This window comes from Aplysia californica, unplaced genomic scaffold, assembly GCF_000002075.1.
Source record: "Aplysia californica isolate F4 #8 unplaced genomic scaffold, AplCal3.0 scaffold00428, whole genome shotgun sequence".
NCBI lineage: Eukaryota > Metazoa > Mollusca > Gastropoda > Aplysiida > Aplysiidae > Aplysia > Aplysia californica.
The window spans coordinates 329079-351569 of NW_004797698.1; the positions used below are offsets into that span (position 1 = coordinate 329079).

General features: G+C 38.5%; 1 protein-coding gene across 5 annotated transcripts in view; it reads right to left on the bottom strand.

Annotated features, from left to right (window-relative positions):
* Positions 1-11603: 11603 nt before the first annotated feature.
* Positions 11604-22491, bottom strand: part of LOC101845414 (PTB domain-containing engulfment adapter protein 1) — an 82350-nt gene continuing 71462 nt past the window's right edge. For 2 of the 5 annotated variants that reach the window (XM_005104613.3, XM_005104612.3), the window contains exons 9-13: positions 21295-21381; positions 18350-18500; positions 16567-16662; positions 15244-15362; positions 11604-13636 (exon numbers count right to left, since the gene is read on the bottom strand). In XM_005104613.3, the coding sequence (XP_005104670.1) occupies positions 13556-13636; positions 15244-15362; positions 16567-16662; positions 18350-18500; positions 21295-21381 (534 nt within the window). In that variant the 3' untranslated portion in view covers positions 11604-13555. The remainder of the gene's footprint in view (positions 13637-15243; positions 15363-16566; positions 16663-18349; positions 18501-21294; positions 21382-22491) is intronic. The other 3 variants (XM_035971397.1, XM_035971399.1, XM_035971398.1) reach the window with 3 other exon arrangements.

Genomic DNA, 22491 nt, shown 5'->3' on the forward strand with positions numbered 1-22491 from the left:
AAAACCAGGATTTGAAACAACCAGAGAAAAGAGTAATGCAAATTTTACATGTACTTTTATAATTTACATACAAGTATGTGATATTCCATTGTTGTACTTTGTTCTGACTTGGGAGCTCAGCAACTCTTTTTTTTTCTTCGAAGTGTATACAGACCCGGTAACCGGGTACAAAGTCACAAAGTATACAGACCCGGTAGGGGAACTCTTTTGTGATTTCGGAGGGTTTCAGCGCCCAGACCCGGTAGTGTGTGTGTGTGTGTGTCTGTGTGTGTGTGTGTGAGTTAAAGAGAGAGAGAGAGAGAGAGAGAGCGCAGGGGGAAGTGCTAGCAAAATGTATATAATATGACATGTCTGCCAGTTGGCAGGAAGGAATGAAAGACAGAGAGACAAACAAAGAAAAAAAGAATGCGAGCGATACAGAGAGAGAGAGAGAGAGAGAGAGACTGCTCGATTGAAATTATGACATTGTTCTTTTCTTCAAATTGTGATTCCTCTAACTCCAAAACAGGGGAAAAACGATCGTTCATCGAAAAGACATCCGCAATCTTCATTTAGTTTTAGATCTAGAATCTAGATCTATATCTACAGTCTAGATCTAGGCTAGCCTCGAAACTAGATCAATGATTTATATCTGTCTGTCTAGATCTAGACCTAGGCCATAGATCTAGAAGAACCTAGTTCTACCCTGAGCCAAGAAGGTGCTGAAAGTTTCCGAAATCACAAAAGAGTTCCCCTACCGGGTCTGTATACTTTGTGACTTTATTCCCGGTTACCGGGTCTGTATACACTCCCTTTTTTCTTTTGGTTTTTTTGTTGCTGTGTTTGATGAACAGTTGTGCAGGTCTTTGTGTGGTTGCCTTTGAATGGAGGATAGGGGTTCTAGACGTGGTTTGCCCCTTCTTCTTCTTCTCATCAACCCTCATGTCTTGGGGAACACAGGTTTCCTTTTCCAGCCACAGCTTGAGCAATACGTGGTGATCTCAACTCCTGTTGTGCCTGAATATTCTTTTTGTAATTTTTAAATGGGAAACATGAACCAAAGTATGGATTAGTTAGTTCACTGTAGTGGAATTAATTGACACTTTGCCGTTGGGGTGAGAAGATGTGACGCAATTCCCATGTCAGGAGGTTGTTATTTTTTCCTGAAGTACAGTCAAAACTGTCTGGGATGGCGATTCTATTATTGAGGAGAAAAATTGTTATCTAAAAACGGTGTCATTGTCATGTAAAAAATACTCAAGGGAGGAATGGGAATGGCCGCCATTTGTTTCATGTGTGATTGTCTCATACAGGTGGCCGTTAGAGCAAGTTCAACTGTATCCCTGTCTGCCCTGTTGGCCCTGATGAGCAGGGTCGCTGCCTTCTAAATGATCTAAAATGTGTCCATAGGGGCATAAAATACCTGCAATTACAACTATATATGGATAAATTCACACATCGTTTGTTATTACAGTGGAACTCGGATTCAACGAGGTCGCCAGGCCTGATCAAAAATGTCGTTGAATCCGAGTCTTCGTTACAGCAAACACGAGGTTTTGTGTAGATAATTACAGGCACTGAGCAAGTAATGTATAAAGAGAAGTCACAAGTAATGCCTGAAATGTCTGCATATTATGAGTTGTGTAAAGAAAAAAAGACTGATTCGTTCAAATGCACACGACTGTGTCATCTCGATGGTTCACCCAAAAGTTGTGTTGCTGTGTAGAGCCTAGCATACGGCAACTTTAGATTCCATAGACCAGTGTACAATTCATTACGTAGATTTACGTCAAGACTAGCTTATTGTAATAATGAGCAGTTGCCGAGGGGAAAAAAAGACTGTGATGCGTTTGTATCTGCGACGTCAACGCCTGGACCGCTAGTGTCCCCCCCCTCCCCGATGTGCACACAGTCACACATGTGCAGGCCGCCCATCCGACCCTGACACACGCCAGAGTAGACACGTGCACGTGCCAACAACGCATGTGTTGATATTAAAGAAGACTGCTGATTGGTCACATGCAATCGGCTAAGTTTGCGGGATGTGCACTGATCTATGGAATCTAAAGTTGCCGTATGCTAGGCTCTACACAGCAACACAACTTTTTGGTAAACCATCGAGATGACACAGGCATGTGCATTTGAACGAATCGGTCTTTTTTTTTTTTTACACAACTCATAATATGCATAATATACTTTATACATTACTTGCTCAGTGCATGTAATTATCTACACAATGGTTCACGATGCAGGTGCAATGGATGTTTTCCGCGAATAGATAAAGTTTTTTATGGGAGAAAAATAAGCGAAGCCACGTCTGCGGGGGCTGTTCACCCTGGAAGCGACCTCGTTGAATCCGAGCTCGCTGATTTAAGTGCTCGTTGAATCCGGGTTATTTTTATTGATTTTAAAGAAGGAAAAAAACGTGGAATCTATCTCATCTCGTTGAATCCGAGTTCTCGTTGAATCCGAGTTCCACTGTATATCAGTGAGATGATTTACTTTTTACTGTTTTACTTTTACTTTTTCATCCTCTGTTGCTATTTATTTTTTGCTCTGTTTTTCAATGAAATGCTGGCGGGAATAGGATGATCAAATAAATTTAATGTTATACTAGCGAGAGAATTAAATTCTTCATTTGCTTTGTTTTATTCTGTTTTCAATGAAATGCAGGTGGGAATAAGATGATCAAATAAAATTAATGTTGTACTAGTGATAGAATTAAATTCTCCAGCTGCTCTTGTTAATCGTTTCGTAAAAACTATGTAGAAACTCAGGAGGGACCAGGGACTAGAGGTAGAAAAAGTAAAGGAGAGGAAGGTAATATTGTAGATTTTTTTACACCTCCGTCGACACAATTTGTGTCACGACATTGTGAGATCAGGCGCTCATCAATTTTTGAGCATGTGGAGTTATTGATATCCCCTTAAAGCATGTTAATTTGTCTTACTTTCATTGAAGAAAATACCCTTTTATTTTGGATACAAGTCGAGATATTTGGGATTGAAGGAGGTGGGGGTCTCCTGGTTTCAGAAGTAAAATTAGCAAGGAAATGGCCAGCAAAGTTTAATTATTTGCTTAGCTTGAGAGTGCGAGGAAACTGAAAATATACATTTTTTGTGCCTTTAACCGTTTTTCAGGTAAAATCCACTTAGAAAGTGTTCTTTTTTAATGGACATGAAAGGTGCTAAGCCAAAAAGTAAAGTTTCAATTTAAATATTCCCGAACTTGTGGAAAAATGCCTATTCCTTCACTTTCTTTATTTTGACCAGTGTCTAATTTCACCGCTCTGTCTCACATTGAGATTGGGGTGGTAGGCGAAAGTTTTAATAAAGCGTATGCAGTGAAAATTTCTGGTGCTTCTGAAGTGAATTCTCAAAACCGTTGACATTTTACATACTGTGTGGCAAGCTGTTAAATTAAGATGTACTATAAGCCCAGAAAGCAAAAATTGTTCATTCTTTTTTTGATTGCTTCTCCCTTACGTATTAAAAAAAATTTCTTGCTTTTTTTTTTTTCAAGTCCAAGTTGAATTTCAATGAGACATTTCTTTAGCATTGATAATACAAATTCAGAAACTGCTAAAAGTTGTTTTTGTTTTTTTTTAAATTTTGGGCCATTGTTGTTGTTAGCGATCCAGTGGCATCTGAGCGTTAACTCTTCTGCATGATGCCTTTCTGTAATAGCTGCATGTCTGTTCCAAGTATTGTCTTGAGGAGTAGAGGCAGTTAGATGTGTGGGGTAGCTTGGGAAGAAAACATCCGCCTTAAGTCAGTTAGTTAAAATTTTGGGCTTAGTACATTATTTTAACAGTTTGCCGGCAATATGGTTCTCCACCCCCCCCCCCCCCCCCTCACCCCCGTGATGCTTCTTTCAGGGATGAATGTATGTATAATAGCTACAGTTTTGCCTGGTTTGAACAGTAGCATAATGATATGTGGTTGCTGCAAAGGTAAGTCAGAACTGTGGCTTCTCTTCAAGTTCTGCAGAGGGTCTTTGCTCTGCCTGCCTCAATAGAGATATCGACATTTTTTACTGTGGCTTTGCCGGGACTAGGCAACAGCGTGTGAAGAATGTTTGAAACAGACGTTTGTGCTTTTGTGCTACGATTCAACTGATGTGTTTGCCATAGTAAAAAACAAATTTCCCTGTGAGGACAAATAAAGTGATTTTTTATCTTTCCTGCATATTTGCTAATGTTTGTGCTTTCTTTGTGTTATGGCTATAGTATTTTTTTTATTCGAACGCGGGACCTTTGAATGAGAGGCCAACACCTTAACCTCCAGGCCACCAGAGCCCCATGGCTATGGTATGTGAAAATGGTGAAATGACATTGGTTTAACGCCGCCACCAAAACTCTTCGGTTATTTAAGAGGCTGGACCTCCGAGTTTAACATCCGTCTCCGAAAGGGCTGAGCCAAGTGGGAAATTTGTGTCAAGTTCCTTTCCAAAGGACACAATGTCGGACTGAGCTGAGGATCAAACCCCCAAACCCGCAATCTCATGAATACGAGTCCGGTAGCATAACCAATAGGCCACCCACGCCACTTTTATGGTATGTTGTAAATGTTAAAATTAGCAAAGAAAACGCTCCTTCTTTTCTATCGAACATCATCCTCATCTCCCCTCCTCCTTTTTTTGCTTTTGTTACTCTCTTGTAACACCTCTCATCTCCGGCACTTATGTGACGTAACTGTGTCGCAAGTGCTATAAAACTCTTACTAAAACCAAAAAGAAAAAGCTGCTTAGATAAATAGTAGTTGAGTGATCTCATTGTTCCAGGAAGCTGAGAATGTTTCTGGGCGTTGTAGGGTCTGCTGGAGTCATAATATACAGATTGTAAAGTGTGTAGAGCTTGCTGTCGAACAGGGATTTGCACAACACAAACACTATTAACTATTATTTTTATTGTTAATATTATTAATATTCTCTACCTCTGTATGTTGAGAGGACCAGATTCCCCTTTTCCCCTTCACAGACCCAAAACTGCTTGTTCATCTCATACACAAGTGACAATGGTGAAACAGATAAAAACATAACAGGAAATAACTGTTCTCAGGGGGTTTTATATTCATTTATTCAAACTGGAACATGTCAATGATATCAATTTCAACATAAATTTGCTGTCATATCTTTCTGTCTAAACAAGAAAAGAATTACACACATGTATAATATTAGGAATGAAGGAAAAGTACGTAGTAGGTGGGTAACAAGGAAAGATTTCTATGAGAAGGCCTGAGATGGTACAGAGGTTGCAGACATAGATCTAGACTTAAAGTGCTGTCGATAAATATCATTATCTTGTGATTTGTCGCATCAAGGGATTTTACAAAGGTTGGTATGGTTGCAAAACATTTTTCGAGTTGCGTGTATCGTTATCTCATCATCACTCAACGCGATTTTAGAGATGGTACAAAGATTGCTAAAACATATTTTCTGAGTTGTTTATATCATCATCTCATGATTTTTCATACCAAGTGATTTTAGACCAGTACAAAGGTTGCAAAAACATGATATTTTCCGTGCTGTTTATATCATCATCTCATTATTTTTCACATCAAGTGATTTTATCAATGGTACCAATACAAAGGTAGCTAAAAACATACTATTTGTAGTCTTGTTTATATCAGTATCTCGTGATTTTTCACACAAAGTAATTTTAGAGATGGTAAAAAAGGTTGTAAAAACATAAAATATTTATTGTGTTGTCCACATAATTATCTCACAATTTCTCAAAGTGATTAAAAAGTGCAGCACTCACTAAACTTGTGGGCATGAAAAACTCATAGAAATCTTCTCCAAAGGCCAACATCTGCATGTTCAATAATAGTATTTCATTCTAATCAAATAGATCTGACTCTTAAAAGCAGCCAGGAGCAAAAACTCATAGCTCATGGTTTATTCTGCAGTCATATGTTGTCTAACAGGGTTGTACCAAACATTCATCTGCAAGCTGTTCAACTCTTCTAAGACCAAAAAGCATATTTTTTTCAGAAGAAATTTTTTTCTAAAAACCTCTATTTAAAAAAACAAAAATTGTGCAATTATGGATGTTTCTACCTTTTTATTTTTTCAACATTCAGAATTTGAATTTTGACAGTTTTTCTGAAGCATATGAGGAGTGGAATCAGGTGCTCGTCAATTTTAGAGCACATATGAGGTTATTGGTATCATCTTTAAGCCTGTTCATTTGCCTTTCTTTTGGTGAAAAAAATATCCATCTATGTTGAATAGAAGTTGCACTGGTTTCAGAGGTAAAATTAGCGAGAAAATGGTCATCAAAAATTGGTAACTTTTATAGCCTGAGAGTCCTTGTAAACTAAAAATGTACATTTTTTTGTGTCTTTAATCAATGTTTTTTCAGTAAAATCCACACAAAAATGTGTTTTTAAATGGACACCAAAAGTGTTGGGCCAAAAAAAGAAAATTAGAAAAAAAAATGACCATGGGCCGAAAAAAGATTTTTTAAATTTCATTATTTTGAGGAGCGCCTGATTTCACCATGATGCCTCACATATGCAACCGATATCACAGATTAAGAAACGGGAATGGAAAAAGTATTTTTGGGGCTTAGTGCATCTGAACAGCTGGCTAATGATTAAGTTTTGTGTCGTGGAGGTTGATGTCACCAACAAACTAACAAAGAGGAAAAATCATCTTCTATCCTTTGTTCAGTCATCCACCTGCAACCTGTGTCAACAAGGGCTATTAGCTATTTATAGAAATCTCTACGGGGCTAACTTCCACTCCACTGTGGATCATGATTCTTCGCAGTCAATCTCCTATGCCTTCAAAACGAGTTTAATTTGAATTTCCGAGACCTAAGAACTCTTATTCACTTACTTTTAGCAACAAAAACAGTGGACTCCACTTAAACCAAACACTATTAATCCAAAAAACAGCAGTAAATCAAAAAAATAAAATAAAATTCCTGATTTTTATTTTTTTATTTTTAAACAACCTCTCTAGACCGATTTCATTTTTTATAAAATTGTACCTACTTTATGGATTTTTTAAGCTTCTTTTTCCAACATTTAGAATTTGAATTTCTGGTGACATGACCACTCGGGAATGGTCATCACAGTTTTAATTTTCAACCCAGCTAAAACAAAGAAAATCCCAGTGGTCCCACAGATTTTAGTTTTAGGTAGACTCCACGGTACAAATATAAGACACATCTATACCGTCTCATACGACACCGAATACGACACTGAGTCTCACTGCATGGCAGAGCAGAACCTGGGGCCATATCCTTAGCCTCCACTCCACAAGCGGTCGAGCCATTTTTTGAATTCTTAAGAAAATTAAATAAAAAGAGAGCGCCTAAATTAGAATCCTGACTTGGACACTCGTGACTTTTTCCTTAAAAGTTACCGAGTGCACTGCTCTTTGTCTAGTAGTAAAAGATGAGAACTTTTGCCATTTCAAAGAGGTCCCGGATCAATAAAGCTTGCCCTCCCATTTTATTGGCTCATGACGTGAGACTCTACAAGAATAAGTAGATACAGAAATATATAGAGAGAAAACTGATGATTCCGCATACCTGTCCCAGTGGTTTTATGCATCCTGCATAATTTAGAAAAATGTGATAATTTTTTGCAAAATTTTTTATTATTTTCCTTTATCATTCTGTGTTAAAATTAACAGAATCGCATAATTTCACATTTTTGGTCTCAGCTTGCATAATTTCAGAATTTTTTTGGCATAAAACCACGGGGACAGGTATACACAGGCGCATTAGACAGTATGGCAAAAAAAAAGGATTCGTTCCTTGTTTTGTACTCAACACCCAAATATTGGGCAGAAGTTTTCTGGGGAGCAAAAACACAAACTCTGAATCATTTTTGCGAATTTAATACTATACAGTTCAAGATATTTTTCAAAATTGGGCCAGTGTATATAAATATATAGGCTATAGGGATTTGATCTCAAGAGTGTCCAGATGAGAACTCACCCATTGGTGGATGTCAAGTTTGACTCTCTTGGCAGACAGTTTTTCTCACAAAAGTAAAACTATCGCTACCTTTCAAAATTGAACATTTCAAATCAAGATATGACTGTGCATGTTCAATAAGAATATCACATTTGCACCAAACATAGCCTGGCAGGAGCTTTTTTTCATAAATCATTTCATAAAGCCTGGAAGACTTCTCTACGACCTTTATTATTACAACAACAGCTTTTGGTCCAACTCCAAGAATCAATTCGTTCTTGGATAACACTTCACAAACAGAGGACTCCACCTAAAGTAAACATATACAGAGAATGTAGGTTCATTTAAATATTAAAAGGAAACTTCTTTTGCTTCCAAACAATGGTCAGAGAGCCAGAGCATATCGCCCAGAGGCCAGAACTGAAGAAACAAAACAACAACAACATCCTCCTGGACAAGGCCAAGCTTTCTGTAGGTTCCACTCCATGAAGGTGTCCAGTTTACCATATGGGGGTCAGTATTTGTTTGTCCAGTTTACAGTACAGTGGTCAGTCTGTTTGTCCAGTTTACAGTACAGTGGTCAGTTTGTTTGTCCAGTTTACAGTACAGTGGTCAGTCTGTTTGTCCAGTTTTCCATATGGTGGTCAGTATTTGTTAGTCCAGTTTACCATATGGTGGTCAGTATTTGTTAGTCCAGTTTACCATATGGTGGTCAGTATTTGTTAGTCCAGTTTACCATATGATGGTCAGTATTTGTAAGTCCAGTTTACCGCACGGTGGACAGTAGGCCTATTTGTTTTTAGCAAAGACAAAACTTAAGACCAGAAACATCCAGGAACCGAAGCCACAACTGTCCATGATCAAGAGTCTGATGGCCTGACCACTTGGCAATGGTCATCATTGCTCTAATTTTACAGCAATTTTTATTTTTTGACCAATTCAAGGAAAAACATGGGATCCTACAAAATACAGTAGTCTGGTCCTATTAAAAAGAATGAAAAAAAAAGCATCAGAGAATAATGAAAGGAAAGGAATGTACTGAATAATTAGGTGTTTATATGAATAAGACATCTTTATCCTATAACCATCCAAATAATATACAAAGACAAAACAGTCAAAAGTGACTGCGTAATATAATCCTGGAAACACTTGCACAAGAAGGATATCTTTAAAACGGACAGTATAGGGTAAATCTATGATCTTAAAATTTCGAAGGAATCCTGTAATATATTATCATGTTCATAACTGTTCGTTGTAGAAATTCTCTCATTAAATTGGCAAGCTTGTATTTGTCAGTACGTGAGGAATATATTATATTTAACTTCTTTACATTGTTTTCAACAAACTGTAAAATCATGTAAACCACACCTTATGAAAAGTTGGCCGAACAGAAACAGGTATTTATATACATTAAAGAACAGGCTGCCTAATTTGTCACACCGAATGTTAGAGAGCGGATTGATCGTTTAAAGATACCACCACCTGGTATGCAACTTTGGCACGATGCATAATAAGCGAAAAAATACAACAGTACATATCACATACCAAGGATTCCATGTAACCACCCAAATTGGATCATGCAATGAGCAATGCCTGAAAGAAAAGGTCGTAGGGATAGGTCGAACAAAAGAAGTAACGATGGGAATAAAGAGACAGGTTGACTTTGGCTTTTGCTTCGCCAAGAAATTTTCGAATTATGAAGCTTTCATAAACATATTTTGGAAAAAAGTATAGAAGCAGTGATCGACCAAAGTGCAGGGTACAGAAAATAGACCAGCTTTGAACAATGAAAATCCTAATCACGAATATTTCAAAGACACTCTTTGCATGTCAGGTCATGTCTTAAATAATCACGGCTTGAAAGGGTGAAGAAGGAGGGGAGAGGCAGGGAGACGGAGAGACAAAGAGTGGGGGAGAGAGAGAGAGAGAGAGAGAGAGAGAGAGAGAGAGAGAGAGAGAGAGAGAGAGAGAGAGAGAGAGTGAGAGAGAGAAAGAGAGAGAGAGAGAGAGAGAGTAAGTGAGTGAAAGAGAGAGCTGGGGGGGGGGGGGGGGAAGAGACAGACAAAAAAGAGGGGGTCATTCCACAAGAGCCTAAGTCAACCTCTGTTGTTTTGAGAAAATTACGTCTTTAATTTCATATGGCCTTAATAGTGGCGTTCTTGGTTTCACATTTCAGCGGACTGACAAGTGAGTGGCATTAGGCAAGATCTACACCTGAGCTTGTGCTACATTTACTACTTATTTTCACCCATAATGTGATCCTCTGTCCAATTACAAATAGACTGCTCACACAAGCAAATCAATCAAAGTTTGACTAAATTATAGCTGTTCTGAGGTAACACCCTTTGCTGCCCCAAATTTGGGGCCTAAAACTGTGGAATCCCGATCGTACTAAGAAAAAACGGAACTGCCAAATCAGGACCATGACTTTGGCACTGTTTAATTTACAATAAAAACTAGAAAGAATATAACGAAACAGAATAAAACTATACAGTAAGATGCTCTATTCTGTCTCTATTAGAACAAATAACAATTTTATCACAAAACCCCTAAAAATTGATTTCGGCAGTTGTGGAATGACACTGAAGTAATGTGATTCACAAAATAAATAAATGAACATCACTGACCAATCTCTATATATCACCAGTGTCAGAGGTGTAATGGTGAGGCTCTTTGTCGTTGTGTACAGAGGATTTAAGAGTTCGATACCCACACAGGAAGATATTCATTTTAATATTATGTCTATCTGTCTGCTATGATGTAGTATCCCATTCAGTGCAGGCTGGTGCAGGCAGGTAGGTAGAGGCAAAGCAGCCAGCCTTCTAAACGACCTAAATTGTGTTGATGAGGGCATAAATTATCATATTCAATCATCATTCATGCATAGGGAAGGAAAAAATAGAATCAGCATTTGTGCATCTACAGAAAATACAGAAAGGCTCCAACAACATTAACATTCTGACCATCAAACATAGCTGCCCAACCCCTATCCCCCTACACCCCTAAAATAAATATGAATATAATAACAGTTTCTTAATTTTGATAGAAAACCTAAAAAGAAAACTATTAGAGAAACTTCTGTTTAGCATGCCAACCTTCAATTAAGAGACTCACTCCTTTTGAGGTTTTTCTTTTCATTTCACAAAAATAATCATCAAAGTTCAAAGACAGCCCATTTGACAACTTCAAAGAAGTACCAAAAAAAACAACACATATTGCAGTGGTGACGATCCTCTTTCCCCATCCCCCAAAGAATGGCACAATAATAACTATTATTCATGATTCGCAAAAATGGAACTTTGCATAGATAGCCTGTGATGAGAGGTATTTCAAGAAAATGAGAAAAGCTTAGCTGCATAGCCCAACAAGAAATGGATGAGTCTCATTCTATCAACAGGTACCCTTAAACAAGGCCCTACTTCAAGCCAACAATAAAGACAACTAATAAAATGACTGTTCAGTCTAAGACAGCCCCATACGCCATTTTGAAAAGGGACATAAAGTGACATACCATGGAGTCTTACAACGAGAAGTCAAGAAACTCTGTATAGAAATTTTCTGATAAATGGGACTGCTGAAAACTACTTATGAACATGAAAAAGACAGCAAGTCATTCACTGTGAGAAAAAAAAAGCAATACAATTATAATTGTTTTACATGTCGAAAAAAAAGTGAAAGACTGCTTGAAATGAACTCTTTTTTCAACATATTTTATTTTTATTACACAAAGTCCTAATTGCTGGACATATTATTAAGCCAATGCACTGGCTCAAGAAAGACAAACAATTTTTTAAAACCTTACTGTCTTTATTTCCACCAATCAAAGCTAGCTAAAAGTACGATCACATATTATGGTATAATAACATTTTCTGCATGAGGGAGAGGGAGGCGGGGAGGGGGGGACAATATATGGCAAGGAAAAAAAACACAGTAAAACTCAGTAGTATCTATTGCTCTAGTAGAAAGAGACAAAGCGTGGGAGATAGAAAGAGGGTGAGAGAGAGATAGATGGCCAGAAGGAGGAAAAGGGGCAAGAGTGAGAAAGAGAAAGAGATATTTATAAGGGGTTGAGGCGCTCTTTACGTGAATGTAACAAGTCATTATTGTACACTGCATCTCTACAGAAATCTGTCTGACCCATGTGAGGGGAGGAACAAAATATAATACATTACGTTATTACCTACTTAACAATTTGTGCATACAGGTGAACGACCCCTTGTGACCTGTGTGAGGTGCAGCAAGCAAGCATGCATGCACATACTCACACACACACAAATACACACACGCGCACACACACACACACACACACACACATACACACACACACGCCCGCGCGCGCAGACACAAACACACACACACAACAATTGTGCACAGAAAATAAACTTACAGGACACGGAAATGAAAAGGATTTCCAAACGCAGAGGAGAAGACAAAAAAGTAAAGTTATCGAAATTCAGTTCTACATCAACCCAATCCTTACTAGATCTAGCTGCGGCTCAGACGCTCACCACACAAAGCTGCAGGCTGTCATAATCAAGCTTATTCATGTCGAATTAGTACAGAGGTAGCAACGTCCCATCGGGATGCAAAAGCAATCTGTCTCTGTGGTTTTATGCACCCAGCATAATTTAGCAAAATTTGATAATTTTTCGCATAATTTCTGATTATTTTTCTTTCTTTGTTAAAATTAACAGAATCGCATAATTTCACTTTTTCGGGCTCAGTTTGCATAATTTCAGAATTTTTCTTGCATAAAATGACGGGGACAGAGCAATGACTGGGTTAACTAACTTCGGCTCATCTCCTTCACAAAGTGCAACATAACATTTTTTTTTTTTCATTAATGAACCTTAATTCATCTCTGACTCAAAATATAATGTGACATTCAATTCTACATTTAAAATAACTGATTTATCTCTTACACAAAGTATAATGCAATATTAAATTCTACATTAAATAATTAACCTTGATTTATCTTTTATACGAAGTGTAATGTAACATTGATTACTATAATTAAAATTTACCTTTCTTCATCTCTTACACAAAGTGTAATGTTACATTCAGTTCCATGTTAACAAAACTTGATTCATTTTTTACACAAAGTGTAATGTAACATTCAATACTACCGTTCAAATTTACCTTGATTCATCTCTTACACAAAGTGTAAAGTAATGTTCAATTCTCCATTAACGAACCATGGTTCATATATCCTATCCTGCCCCAAGAAGTGTAACCCCCTCCATCCCTCTCCAAACCCACTGGCACACACTTCAATCATAACCTAGGCTTCACACCAGTGTGTAAGGGGTCTGAAACACAAAAGACTCTACCCTCGGTCTCTTACACATAGTTGTGAGACCTGTGGACAAATCAGACTCAGGAGAAAGGAGAAATAGCAGAGGCAAGACAACACAAACGCACAATATTCAGTCAGTCAATCTGTCGAAAGCCACAGTTCTCAGCAAATTCTCGTTTTGTCGCTGGAATGTTACTGCTCCTCTGTGACTAGATAGATGTAGCTTGTCCTTCTGACGGATCGTGAAAGGAGGAAAGTTGGGTAGAATACGTTGACAGGCATTGAGTATTGACTGTGTCCTTGAGTAGTTACAGGTGTCTCAATCACAGCATGACCTTCACCTCCATCTACAGCCTCTGATTCAGTGGGTCAAGGTCATCCAGACTGAAATCGTCTGCCCCAAAAGAAAGTCCTCTGCTGAATCCCGCCTGTTGATATAAGAAACAAAAACATGAATGTAAATCGGAGAAAACAAGAGCTTGAAAGAACTGCATACCTAAAAATGAGTCACACGTTATATTTTGAGAGTATAATACTACTGCAACTACAGTAACCTTTAATTCTTCAAATTTTTCTATTTCACTGGAGAAATATTCTCCTCTGCAGACGTATTGGTCATCATCAGACATTGACTAACGAGCAATATATATATATATATATATATACTACTACTACTACTACAATATCAAGAATCAGCTCAGACCCTACAAGTATGTGACATTAATGTAATAGCCAAGCTGTGTTCGCTCCAAAGTCAATATCACTTGAAGGTGGAGAGTCACAAAAACACTGTTTTGAGAAAAATCAAGCTCTTTGTTCGGTATCTTCAACCTCCAGGCCTCTCCAGAAGAGACAAAGCTATTTTTACTGTATTTCGTATCAGACATACCTCCTTGACGAATAAATACCTCCTGCAGGGAGAGGACAAATCCTTCTGTGTCGGATGAGATACCGTCTTTACCATTATAGTTAGACACACACTATGTTTGAACTTGTGAAAGACCCGAAGGAAGCATTATAAACATAGAAGTTTTTACATTTTCTAATTTGATCATTGACCAAAACCAAGCCTTGCTGTGAACTGTTATGAATGCAACCAACTGGCGTTTCGCATGCGCATATGATCTTATGCAGTAGTGAGCCCCGCAAAACTCTTACTAAACTTATATCTCTAAACAGCTGAGTACGGCAGAGACTCATTTCGTTGTGGATGACCCTGTTGTTGTTTTTTTTATTTTTTCACTCGATCGATTTCATAGACGTATTCTAATGGTACAGTTCAAAGTTCAAGGCTAGCGCCCCAACCCTTTTCACTTGACCTCTTTACATATGTGTCACAACGCTGTCAAATGTGAAGCGTGCTGACAAAATGAGTTACTTCTCGGATTCAAGCCTTATTTATGGAAACAGTACATCATGCTTATATCTATAGGGGTAGTTTTTACAATTTGTAAGTCAGTATGAAATAATAAAAGGCATGTTATACTTAAAGAATATGGCACGAATAGAAAATCTACAAATTTGACCTTAGTGTCGATTTTTGACCAATGTCTCCATTTGTAGATTGCGAGAAGTAACTCATTTTGTCAGCACCCCTCACAAATCACTCATTAGTTTTTGGGCACATAGAGTTATTAACATCATCTTATAGCTCGTTCATGTGTCTTGCATTTCGCTAAAAAAAAGTACTCATCAATCTTGAATAGAAGTCAAGATATTTGCAATTGAAGAAGGAGGAGATCACCTAGTGAAAGAGGTAAAATTAGCAAGAAAATGGCTGCCTAAGCTTTGTGACTTCCAAAGCTTGAGCGTCCAAAGAAACCGAAAATTTACATTTTTTTGTGCCTTTATTCAACTATTTTCGGCAACATCAACAGGGAAATGCATTTTTATAAGGACTTAAAAAGTGTAGAGCCAAAAAGTAAAAAAATACAAATTAATTCACCAACGCCCAGAAAAATGCTGATTTTTTAAATTTCATTGTTTTGACTGACGAGCGCCTGATTTCACAACGCTGCCCCACATAAATGCTCACCCGTATGTCCCAAAGTTCATTCTCGGAGCCTGACTCCCCAGGGTTGAAAGCCTGCATGCCAAACGGGTCCACTTGGCCAGGGCTGGGTGCTGCTTGTGGGCTGGCCGCAAAAGGGTTATCTGAGGACAGTGGGTACACGTGTCTGATAACCGGAGCAAATATGAGAAAATTCCCCGCAAGAAGTGAAATATATTGACTGCTAAATGTTACTAAGACTCCGTCAAACGCCTGTTTGAAAGTCCGCGCATTGGTTCAGATGGCGCTGCAGTCTTTGTTTTGAAACTCTCTTTTGTTTCTCTAGAAGAAGAATAGGAATAGCACAATTTGTTAGTTTCACTTTAATCTTTTTCACACAGGTAGGGTAACTCTCTTCACAAAAGCAGGCGCATTTTTTAAGAGGGCGCAACCAGATTTTGAGGAGACAGTTTTAATTGGCTCAAAGAGAGGAGTGAATCATCTTGGTATATCCCTGTCACGCCTGTAAAATAATAAGACATCCCTAACACACATCCCTAGATTCCAACATATTGACCAAACCATCCCTTTGTAGAATATCATAGATGTCAAGATCTGAAGGAAGGAAAGTAGTATTTGGGCAATCTCTATGTTTACCGCTCAGGCAAAGGTGTATTGTTCATACCACTTTCAGATCATCAGTCAAGATGCAAAAGGCCATACATACAAATGTATATGGCGAGTGGCTGGAGAGCACCACTGGTAGATCCTTTACTTCTTTAAGTTTTCCTAAATAAGGTCACATAAGTGCTGAAGAATAGATGTGTTACAAGGGAGTAACATACACAAAAAAGAAGAAGGAGAGATGAGGACGATAGATGTTTGATAGCAAAGAAGGAGCAAACCGCACCAGAACACCCGCTGCACTTCTTTGCTTACCATCTATTTTTTCTGTCTGTTTGTCCGTCTTGCTTTATGCAACCTGCATTAAATGACTGCCCTTGTGTTAATACCCTTCTTCTTACTAAAACAACTATTTCACTCAAACAAGCACATTTTGCCATAGCCTGTTCTGCGTTAACCTGTCTTCTCATCTTCTGATCACAAAACTACACTCAGTTTTGAAAGAACATTAGGTAAGTATGACAAAATTATCGAGGCTGAAAAGAAGAACATCCATTATCTCTGAGGTTTGAAGACTACAAAGACCTTCTCCCCCTCCTCCTCCTCCTCCTCCATCTTCTCCTCAATAGTATCACACTTGAAGTCCAGTATCTATCATATACTTATCCATCCTGCTAAATAATCTATGTTGGTGAATATAAAAAACGTTTACATTCTACAAACTCATTAGAGGCAGTAACTCACTAGGGCTCTGAGCAAACATGGCGCTGCTGCCACTGCTGTTGGCTCCACGGGACGAACTGGCACGAGTCTGGCGGGAGCTGGAAGGTGGTGGGCTCACTGAGGAGAGACAACAGAAACATAAATATGTAAGACATTGTGGAGAAATCAGGTGCCCGTCAAAATAACGATATCAAACAAATCTGAATATATATGGTGGTTGAGCAATATTTTTCTTCTTTTTTTTTCATTTTGGCTCAACACCTTTTATGTCCATTGAAAAACTCATTTATGTGTGGAGTCTACTGAAAAATGTTGATTAAAGGCATAAAAAAAATGTAAATTTGCAGTTTCCAAGGACTCTCAAGCTTTGGAAGTCACCAAACTTTGGCAGCCTTTTTCTCAAGAATTTTACCTCAGAAAACAGGTGACCCTATGGCCTTCAATCCAAAATATCTCGAAAACTATCGAAGATACATGGGTAATTTTTTCATTGAAAATAGGATAAATGAACTAGCCTCAAGATGTAATCCTTACCTCCACATGTCTAAAAATTGATTGGCATCTGATCCGACCGCGTTGTGACACATGTGAAGGGCTTTTGACAATATTGGTTCATTATATCTCCAATATTTTAATTTCTGCTTTTTCCCCCCTAGGCTGGCCTGTGGGATCATGAACTACTATGGGTTTAGAATATACTAGCTGGGCCCCGTTCGATGAACGGATTGAGACAGAAGCATGTTGATTGTTCCCAGTAGCAAGAAAATAAATTTGACAAAGGAGTCCAGAAAAAACGATGATGGGCTTCAAAAGAAAGGGTGACAGTTCGATTTTAGCACCAAGTAAAAAAAAAGAAAACATGAGGCTTGATCTATACACTTAAAATAGTTCTCAGTAGGCCTATTGCATGACAATGCGTGATGATGGTATCGAACGGAAGTACGACTTGAAATAAACAAACTTGACGGATTTTCTAAAATTACAGAGACAGAAGCGTCGGCCTACAAAAGCGATCAGCAAAATAAAGAAATTTAGCTTTTTGCCGCAAAACTGTCTCAATACTGAAAAAACGAAGGGCGTCATGATCTGGAGAATGTTTTAAAGAATCTTTTGGCGAAAACTGCATGTCGATCGATGCAGCCATTAAAAAGCCTTTTGAATAGCAAAATTTGGCCACCACAAATAGATAATAGATTGTCATTAATAATTTTGAAATGTTTCCCTTTGGTGTATATTTGCTTTATTTTGTTTAAGTAAAAGTTTTACACCACTTGCAACACAATTAGGTCATATAAGTGCCGAAGATTAGAGATGTTACAAGATGGAGTAACAAAAGCAAAAAAGGAGGTGAGATTTAAGGATTTTCTTATACGACAAACACTGCTGTTTGGCTTTTCTGTTGTTCAAACACCTGGCTAACACATGAGAAGCTATTCCCACAAAAAAATGCAAGGTCCTCGGTTTGCAGCAAAACTCTGACCAGAAGAGACATCTTCTTTCTTCTTATGTGTGAACATATTGCAGTTAAAATAGGTTTGACTAAAACTAATTGCAGTCGAAACTGGCTAAGATGGCCACGCATGCACCCTACGCACAAACACACAGACACAAACACACCCCACCTCCCCACCCCACTCACCACATACAAACACAAACACAGAACACACATCCACCCACATCCACCCACACAAACACTCCCCCCCTATCCCACCCCCCACCCATCCACCCACACACACAGAACACAAACATCCCCCCCCCCCCGCCGCAACCCACCCCACACAGACACACACACGAGTAGACCCACATAGAGGCATGGCAGGCACCGCCCCGGTTGTCTCAGCACCGTGGTATTTGCCATTGGTCTGCTGTGGGGGCGTGGCGGGGGCGGGGCTGCTGGCTGCCACATCACCTAGCATCAAGTTCTCAAGTCGCCGGCCCACCACCGATGTTCTCTGCTGAGAGCAAATAAAGATACAGTGTTTTAGTAAGCATTACACAGCACTTGCAACACAATTCAGTCTTTTTATTTTTTATTTTTAGTAAGAGTTTTACGGGCACTGGCAACACAATTAGGTCGTCTTGAAAGGGTCACAGATTAAAGGCGTTACAAGAGAGTAACAAACACAGAACAGAAGGGGGCGAGATAAGTTTTAGTAGAGGATTTACGGCGCTCGCAACTGCATAAGGTCATATGAGCGCCAGAAGATTAGAGGTGTTACAAGAGAGTAACAAACATAAAAAAGAAGAAGGGGAGATAAGGACGATAGATATTTGATAGGAAAGAAGAAGCAAACCACACCAGAGCACCCGCCGACCACCAACGGGGCAAGATAAAGACAATAGATGTTTGATGGGACAGAAGAAGTAAACCACACCAAAGCACCCACCAACCACAAACGAAAAAAGGAACAGTGTTTTAGTAAGCATTTTACGGCATTTGCAACACAATAAGGTCTTTTAAGAGCCAAAGATTAGAGGTGTAACAAACACAGAACAGAAGGGCGTGAGATAAAGACTATATATGTTTGATTGGATAGAAGAAGCAAACCACACCAGAGCACCCACCAACCACGAACAAATAAAGGAACAGTGTTTTAGTAAGCATTTTACAGCTCTCTCAGAAGAGCCAAAGACTAGAGGAGTTACAAGACAGTATAAAACACAGAACAGAAGGGGGAGAGATAAAGACAATAGATGTTTGATAGGATAGAAGAAGCAAACCACACCAAAGCACCCACCAACCACGAACAAATAAAGGAACAAACAATAAGTTCACAAAGATAAAGACAATAGATGTTTGACATGATAGAAGAAGCAAACTATACCAGAGAACCCGCTAACCACAAACAATAAAGGAACCAAGTTTACAAAGATAATGACAATACAAGTGTGACAGGATAGAAGAAGCAAACCACACCAGAGCACCCGCCAACCACGAACAAATAAGGGGACAAACAATAAGTTCACATTCCATACATTTTCAGCTGTTCTTTCCTTTTTCTCCCATCCAATAAAAGCATACCAACAGTGTTAGACACAAAAAGACAAACTCTAAAATGTTTTTTAAACTTGATTTCTTTCTTGACAGTGTTGTAAAACTAAGTCAAATAGATGTCATCTCAATAAACTGTGTCCATACACACCAACAGAGGAACAGAGCAGGACAGCCCAGTCCAGTATATGATAGCGGGCTCCAAGTTTGATGCGATCGAGAAGAAGGAGAAAGACAACGCAGAGTGTAAACATTCAACAAAATATAGAAATGCTTGAAACTTCAACATGAAATTTTAGTGGAAGAAGTCTTTGATATCAGACAAGGCATTGGAAACCAACTGCAAAGAGAAGGCGCAGAAGACCAACTGGAAGCTACAGAAGCACAATAAGAGACGAGGCAATCACCCAGGGCCTGGATGAGCCGAAATTGGAGGATGTGGCCAGGGAAAGACAAGCGTTGCGTCGACTGCTCTCCGCCTTATGTACCTGACGGTATAGGGTAAGTAAGTAGGTAATCTTTGATAGCAGTTTAATTAAACAGATTTTAGCCTCTTCTGTAAAATAGGCATCCTGGAAGATGGCCCATCTGCGCCCCACACCATCAATATAATCTATTCGTTCAGTTTTTGTTTTTCTTTTCTTTGTATTCATTTGATATATTTGAGAACATTGGGTGCATGAATACCGCACTGATGCAACAGACAAAAGACGAAAACATTCTGCATCTTTCAATTCACTCTTGGTGAAGACTCAGCATGCTAGCAAGGAAAATCCAAGAGTTGTTTTCTCAAATCAAAGCTTATCCATTGGACTCTTTCTTAAGGAATGACCCAACGGCACCCACAGAAAGTGGGAACTGCTCGAGAATGATCAATCTTTTAAAATAATTTGTGAAAATGTTAGTTTTGAAAATGTTCACTTTCCAGCGTGTTTATCTCCACAACTACATATCTGTCAGCTGCGAATACTACCACATCAGTTGAATAGGTCAATCAGTTTGTGGAGTTACAAGCTACAGTACTGGTAATATTACTATCAAATTAACAAAAAGGTTATCATGAGAACAAAGCCACAGGCATATAATCACAACAGAGCTGACACGGTGATAAAAATCTGGGGCGCAGTGTGAGAAACAAGCAAAAAGCTGATGGATGCAGTTGGGAGGCGAAAAAAGCAGTGAAGTAGAGTCAGTAAAGCAATAGTTCCATTAAGCAAATTTAGAATAACGAAAAAATTGAGCACATCCTATAAGAATGATTAAAGATAACTTAAAATGAAGTAAATCCATACTTTACTCTTTCAGGTCAATACTAATACCTATTGAGCAAAGTTACAATTACATACCACTACAAACTAAACAACAGAGAAAGAAAAGGTAGTTTGATGGTTAAGGATATTTAAGTGATCCACATTTGTTAAGTTCATTGTTTATGGATATTAAGTGACTCACATTTGTCAAGGTCAGTGGTTATGGATATTAAGTGACCCACATCTGTCAAGGTCAGTGGTTATGGATATTAAGTGACCCACATTTGTCAAGTTCCGTGTTAAGGGATATTTAGTGACCCACATTTGTCAAAATCGGTGGACATGGATATTGAATGACCCACACTTGTCAAGTTCAGTGGATATAATGAATATTAAGGGACCCACATTTGTCAAGTTCGAAGTTTATGGATATTAAGTGACCCACATCTATCAGTCAAATGGATGAAAGACCACAAAACAGAGCAATGAAGTAAGCCCTGTCAATACCTGGTGCTCAGGCGTGGAATACACAGCATCATCGTCCTCTGTAGAACTTTCTCTAAGGGTCAAGCTCACAGAAGAGAGGTCATTAATCTGAAGACGAGGTCATCACAAAATGTTAGGCTTTATTCCAGCTCCAGTTGTGACATATTTGATTGATTCAAATATGTGAGGCAGCGAGGTGAATTCAGGCGCTCGTCAATATACAGAAATCAATAAGAGAATCAGGCATTTTTCGCCAGTTTGGACATTTTTATTGATTTTTTATTGATTTTTAATTATTTGACTCAACCTCTTTTATGTCCATATAAAAATGCATTTGCATATGAATTTTACTGAAAAATATTGATTAAAGGCACAAACTATGTCATTTTTCAGGTTTCAAAGACTCTTTAGCTATTGGAGTTATTAAACTTTGGGGCCATTTTCTCTCTAATTTCACCACTGAAGCCAGGCGACCTCGCTTCCTTCAATGGTAAATATCTTGAGTTCTATTCAAAATAGATAGTACGATATCTATTTAATTGGAAGCAAGGCTAATAAATCAGCTTTCAGATGATACCAATAACTCCACATGCCCAAAAATGGACGAGCGCCTGATTTAACCATGTCGTGACACATATGAGTATTCCAACTGCCACATGTAAGAATCTGTCGTCATACATCACTTTTTCAAAACGGAGTATGACGGAGTGGCATATGCAAATAAGTAAGAGCATTTGAACAAATACAAGCCATCAACTTCTTTTCTTCTTCTTTTCTCCTTCTTCTTAAAGTGCGTGATCTGAAATAGTCATTCATAATAGTGGCCCACCAGTCATCTCTTTGCTCAGATACTTAAAAAAACAAAACATTATTATTCCAAGTTTTTTTTAATCACAAATCGATCCAAATTCTCTCGGAAAGTTGTTCTTGATATACTTCTTCCTCTTTTGTCGTTTTTTTTTTTCTGTGAGAGTAACATGTCTACTGCTTCTATGTTGACTCAAGCCTACTCTGTCTCTCTCTTTCTCCCTCTCTCCCCCTCTCTCTCTCTCTCTCTGTCTCTCTATCTCTCTCTCTCAACTTCTCTCTCTTTCAACCCCTCTCTCTCTCAACCTCCCTCCCTCCCTCCATCCCACACAAACACATCTTCCCTCTCTCAAACTCATTTATTTTCTCTGTCACTCTCTTCCAAGCAAGCACACACACACACACACACAC